The 6,000-nt window shown below is 54.4% G+C and overlaps 1 protein-coding gene across 5 annotated transcripts in view; it reads left to right on the forward strand.

The window, feature by feature from the left end:
* CPSF1 (cleavage and polyadenylation specific factor 1) overlaps positions 1-4,932 on the forward strand; it is a 107,766-nt gene extending 102,834 nt beyond the window's left edge. For all 5 annotated transcript variants that reach the window (XM_072925107.1, XM_072925109.1, XM_072925108.1 and 2 more), the window contains 3 exons: positions 1,831-1,960; positions 3,668-3,806; positions 4,707-4,932. In XM_072925107.1, the coding sequence (XP_072781208.1) occupies positions 1,831-1,960; positions 3,668-3,806; positions 4,707-4,754 (317 nt within the window). In that variant the 3' untranslated portion in view covers positions 4,755-4,932. The remainder of the gene's footprint in view (positions 1-1,830; positions 1,961-3,667; positions 3,807-4,706) is intronic.
* The last annotated feature ends 1,068 nt before the right edge of the window (positions 4,933-6,000 follow it).

Genomic DNA, 6,000 nt, shown 5'->3' on the forward strand with positions numbered 1-6,000 from the left:
GGTCAGTTTTTTTGGGATTTGGGGTTTTTGGGCTCTGTTTTTTTGGGGATTTGGGGTTTCTGGGCTCTGTTTTTTTGGGATTTTGGGTTTCTGGGCTGGTTTTTTTGGGATTTTTGGTTTCTGGGCTCTGGTTTTTTTGGGATTTGGGGTTTTTGGGGTCTGTTTTTTGGGATTTGGGGTTTTTGGGCTCTGTTTTTTGGGATTTGGGGTTTCTGGGCTCTGTTTTTTTTGGGATTTGGGGTTTCTGGGCTCTGTTTTTTGGGATTTGGGTTTTTGGGCTCTGTTTTTTTGGGATTTGGGTTTCTGGGCTCTGTTTTTTTTGGGATTTGGGGTTTTTGGGATCGGTGTTTTTGGGATTTGGGGTTTTTGGGCTCTGTTTTTTGGGATCTGGGGTTTCTGGGCTCTGTTTTTTTGGGATTTGGGGTTTTTGGGCTCTGTTTTTTTGGGGATTTGGGTTTTTGGGGTCGGTTTTTTCGGGATTTGGGTTTTTGGGGTGGGTTTTTTCGGGATTTGGGTTTTTGGGGTTGGTATTTTTGGGATTTGGGTTTTTGGGGTCGGTGTTTTTGGGATTTGGGGTCTCTGGGCTCTATTTTTTTGGGATTTGGGTTTTTGGGCTCTGTTTTTCGGGATTTGGGGTTTCTGGGCTCTGTTTTTGGGATTTGGGGTTTTTGGGCTCTGTTTTTTGGGGATTTGGGGTTTCTGGGTTTTGTTTTTTTGGGATTTGGGGTTTTTGGGCTCTGTTTTTTTGGGATTTGGGGTTTTTGGGGTCGGTTATTTTGGGATTTGGGGTTTTTGGGGTCGGTGTTTTTGGGATTTGGGGTTTCTGGGCTCTGTTTTTCGGGATTTGGGGTTTCTGGGCTCTGTTTTTTGGGATTTGGGGTTTCTGGGCTCTGTTTTTTTGGGATTTGGGGTCTCTGGGCTCTGTTTTTTGGGATTTGGGTTTTTGGGGTCGGTTTTTCGGGATTTGGGGTTTTTGGGCTCTGTTTTTCGGGATTTGGGGTCTCTGGGCTCTGTTTTTTGGGATTTGGGTTTCTGGGCTCTGTTTTTTGGGGATTTGGGGTCTCTGGGCTCTGTTTTTTGGGATTTGGGGTTTTTGGGGTCGGTGTTTTCGGGATTTGGGGTTTTTGGGGTAGGTGTTTTTGGGATTTGGGGTTTATGGGCTCTGTTTTTTTGGGATTTGGGGTTTTTGGGGTCGGTGTTTTCGGGTTTTGGGCTGTTTTTTGGGGATTTGAGTTTCAGGGCTCTGTTTTTTTGGGGTTTGGGTTTTTGGGGTCGGTGTTTTTGGGGATTTGGGGTTTCTGGGCTCTGTTTTTTTGGGATTTGGGTTTTTGGGCTCTGTGTTTTTGGGATTTGGGTTTCTGGGCTCTGTTTTTTTGGCATTTGGGGTTTCTGGGATTGGTGGTTTTGGGGGTTTGGCATTTTTGGGATTTGGGGTTTCTGGGCAGTTTTTTCGGGATTTGGGTTTCTGGGCTCTGTTTTTTTGGGATTTGGGTTTTTGGGGTTGGTGTTTTCGGGATTTGGGGTTTCTGGGCTCTGTATTTTTGGGATCTGGGCTCTGTTTTTTGGGATTTGAGGTCGGTGGTTTTGGGATTTGGGTTTTTGGGGTCTGTTTTTTTGGATTTAGGGTGTCTGGGCTCTGTTTTTTTGGGATTTGGGTTTTTGGGGTCGGTTTTTCGGGATTTGGGGTTTTTGGGGTTGGTTTTTTCGGGATTTGGGTTTTTGGGGTTGGTATTTTCGGGATTTGGGGTTTCTGGGCTCTGTTTTTTTTGGGATTTGGGGTTTTTGGGGTGGGTTTTTCGGGATTTGGGGTTCTGACGGACGCTCCCGCAGCGACGCTGGACGGGGGCCTGGGGCTGCTGCTGCCGATGCAGGAGAAAACCTACAGGAGACTCCTGATGCTGCAGAACGCGCTCAGCTCCGCCCTGCCGCACCTGGCCGGCCTCAACCCGCGGGCATTCAGGTGAGGGCGCACCTGGGCACACCTGGGGTACATCTGGGCACACCTGCACACACCTGGGCACACCTGGGGTACACCTGCACACACCTGGGTGCACCTGGGCACACCTGGGGCACACCTGGGATACACCTGTCTCACACCTGTCACAGCCTCACCCCATCCCAGCCTTGCTCGTCACTGTCCCCATCTCACCTGTCCCCATCTCACCTGTCCCATTTGTCCCCATTCCACCTGTCTCACCCATCCCACCTGTCCCACCTGTCCCTCACCTGTCCCTCACCTGTCCCACCTGTCCCCCACCTGTCCCTCACTGTCCCCATCTCACCTGTCCCATTTGTCCCCATTCCACCTGTCCCTCACCTGTCTCACCTGTTCCACCTGTCCCACCTTTCCCTCACCTGTCCCTCACCTGTCCCACGTGTCCCACCTGTCCCTCCCCTGTCCCTCACCTGTCCCACCTGTCCCTCACGTGTCCCATGTCCCTCACCTGTCGCACCTGTCCCACCTGTCCCTCACCTGTCCCACCCATCTCACCTGTCCCCATCTCACCTGTCCCCATCTCACCTGTCCCATTTGTCCCCATTCCATCTCTCACCTGTCTCTCACCTGTCCCACCTCTCCCACCTGTCCCACACCTGTCCCACCTGTCTCACCTGTCCCTCACCTGTCTCACCTGTTCCACCCATCTCACCTGTCCCCATCTCACCTGTCCCATTTGTCCCCATTCCACCTGTCCCTCACCTGTCCCAATGTCCCTCACCTGTCCCAATGTCCCTCACCTGTCCCAATGTCCCTCACCTGTCCCTCACCTGTCCCTCACCTGTCCCAGTGTCCCTCACCTGTCCCTCACCTGTCCCAGTGTCCCTCACCTGTCCCAGTGTCCCTCACCTGTCCCAATGTCCCTCACCTGTCCCAGTGTCCCTCACCCGTCTCACCTGTCCCACCTGTCCCACCTGTCTCACCTCTCCCACCTGTCCCTCACCTGTCCCTCACCTGTCCCTCACCTGTCCCAGTGTCCCTCACCTGTCCCTCACCTGTCCCAGTGTCCCTCACCTGTCCCAGTGTCCCTCACCTGTCCCAATGTCCCTCACCTGTCCCAGTGTCCCTCACCTGTCTCACCTGTCCCACCTGTCCCACCTGTCTCACCTCTCCCACCTGTCCCTCACCTGTCCCTCACCTGTCCCTCACCTGTCCCAATGTCCCTCACCTGTCTCACCTGTCCCACCTGTCTCACCTGCCCCTCACCTGTTCCACCTGTCTCACCTGTCCCTCACCTGTCTCACCTGTCCCTCACCTGTCCCAATGTCCCTCACCTGTTCCATCTGTCCCATCTATCCCTCACCTGTCTTATCTGTCCCTCACCTGTCCCCATCTCACCTGTCCCCATCTCACCTGTCCCATTTCTCCCCATTCCACTTGTCTCTCACCTGTCCCACCCGTCCCACCCGTCTCACCTGTCCCACCCGTCCCACCTGTCTCACCTGTGTCTCACCTGTCCCTCACCTGTCCTTCACCTGTCCCACCTGTCCTGCCCATCTCACCTGTCCCACCAGTCCCACCTGTCCCTCACCTGTCCCAGTGTCCCTCACCCATCTCACCTGTCTCACCTGTCCCAGTGTCCCTCACCTGTCCCAGTGTCCCTCACCTGTCCCAATGTCCCTCACCTGTCCCTCACCCATCTCACCTGTCTCACCTGTCCCACCTGCCCAGGCTGCTGCAGTCGGAGCGGCGGCTGCTGCAGAACGCCGTGCGGAACGTTCTGGACGGGGAACTGCTGGGCAGGTTCCTGTACCTGAGCGCCATGGAGCGCGCCGAGCTGGCCAAGAAGATCGGCACCACACCTGACATCGTGAGTCACACCTGGGGACAGGTGTGGGGCACCTGTGGGGCACCTGGGGGCACCTGTGGGGCACCTGTGGGGCACCTGTGGGGCAGGACAGGTGTGGGGCGGGGCAGGTTCCTGTACCTGAGCGCCATGGAGCGCGCCGAGCTGGCCAAGAAGATCGGCACCACACCTGACATCGTGAGTCACACCTGGGGACAGGTGTGGGGCACCTGTGGGGCACCTGTGGGGCACCTGTGGGGCTGGACAGGTGTGGGGCGGGGCAGGTTCCTGTACCTGAGCGCCAAGAAGATCGGCACCACACCTGACATCGTGAGTGTCACCTGGGGACAGGTGTGGGACACCTGTGGGGCACCTGTGGGGCACCTGTGGGACACCTGTGGGGCAGGGCAGGTGTCTGACAGGTGAGGATCAGGACAGGTGAGGGTTGGACAGGTAAATTTGGGACAGGTGAGATTGGGACAGGTGAGGGTTGGACAGGTGAGGGTTGGACAGGTGAGGTCAGGACAGGTGAGCTTTGGACAGGTGAGGTCAGGACAGGTGAGGTCAGGACAGGTGAGGGTTGGACAGGTGAGGTCAGGATAGGTGAGGTTGGGACAGGTGAGGTCGGACAGGTGAGGATCAGGACAGGTGAGGGTTGGACAGGTGAGGGTTGGACAGGTGAGGTCAGGACAGGTGAAGGTTGGGACAGGTGAGGGTTGGACAGGTGAGGTTTGGGACAGGTGAGGTTGGACAGGTGAGGTCAGGACAGGTGAGGTTGGACAGGTGAGGTCAGGACAGGTAAATTTGGGACAGGTGAGGTCAGGACAGGTAAATTTGGGACAGGTGAGGTCAGGACAGGTGAGTTTCTGACCAGGTGAGTTTCTGCCCAGGTGAGCCCCTGACCCCTCTCCCCTCCCCCCACAGATCCTGGACGACCTCCTGGAGATCGACCGAGTCACCGCCCACTTCTGAGGGACCCAAAATCCCCTGAAATTACCCCAAAAAATCCCCCAAACCCCCAAAAAATTCCCCAAATTCCAAAAACCCAAAAATTCCCCCCAAAATCCCCCAAAAATTCTCTCAAAATCCCCCCAAAATTCTCCAAAAATCCCCCCAAAATCCCCTGTTTGTAATAAAACACAATTCTCAACTCCGGTTTTGGGGTTTATTTGGGGGATTTTGGGAAAATTCTGGGGAAAGATTTTGGGGTAATTTTAGGGAATTTTGGGTAAAATGTTGGGGTAAATTTAGGGGATTTGGGGCTCACAGTGACTTTGGGGTTTCACAGTGAATTTTGGGGAGGGGGTTTTGGGATTTTTGGTATTTTTGGGGAGATTTTTTGGGTGGGTTTTAGGGATTTTTTTGGGGGGGTTTTTAGGTGAGGTTCGGCCGTTTCCCAAAAGTTTTTGGGGTGGTTTCCAGGAATTTTTGGGGTGTTTTTCTCTTTTCCAGAGTGGTTTTTTTTGGGGGTGTTTTTCACCTGGATTTTTGGTATTTTTGGGGTATTTCGGGTGTTCTCCGCTGGTTTTTTGGGTATTTTGGGGTATCTTGGGTATTTGGGGTGCTCCCAGCCGGTTTTTGGGGCATTTTGGGGTATTTTTGGGGTTTTCCCAGCCGGTTTTTGGGGTGGTTTTGGGGTGTTCCCAGCCGGTTTTTGGGGTATTTGGGGTGTTTCCAGACGGTTTTTGGGGCATTTCTGCTTATCTTTGGGGTGTTCCAAGCAGGTTTTTGGGCACTCCGGGGTATTTTCGGGGTGCTCCGGGGTGTTTATGGGGCGCTCCGCGCTATTTTTGGGGTGTTCCCAGCCGGTTTTTGGGGCGTTTTGGGGTATTTTTGGGGTGCTCCCAGCCAGTTTTGGGGTATTTGGGGTGTTCCCAGCTGGATTTTGGGGCATTTTTGGGGTGCTTCCAGCCGGTTTTTGGGGTGTTTCTGGGTATTTTGGGGTATTTGAGGTGTTCCCAGCCGGTTTTTGGGGTATTTTGGGTGTTCCCAGCCGGTTTTTGGGGTGCTCCGCGTTGTTTTTGGGGCGCTCCGCGGTGTTTTCGGGGTGCTCCCAGCTGATTTTTGGGGTGTTCCGGGATATTTTCAGGGTGTTCCCAGCCGGTTTTGGGGGGTTTGGGGCGCTCCGCGGTATTTTTGGGGTGTTTCATCTGCTCCCAGCCGGTTTTTGGGGTGTTCCGCGGTGTTTTTGGGGCGCTCCGGGGTATTTTCGGGGTAT

This window comes from Taeniopygia guttata, chromosome 2, assembly GCF_048771995.1.
Source record: "Taeniopygia guttata chromosome 2, bTaeGut7.mat, whole genome shotgun sequence".
Lineage (NCBI taxonomy): Eukaryota > Metazoa > Chordata > Aves > Passeriformes > Estrildidae > Taeniopygia > Taeniopygia guttata.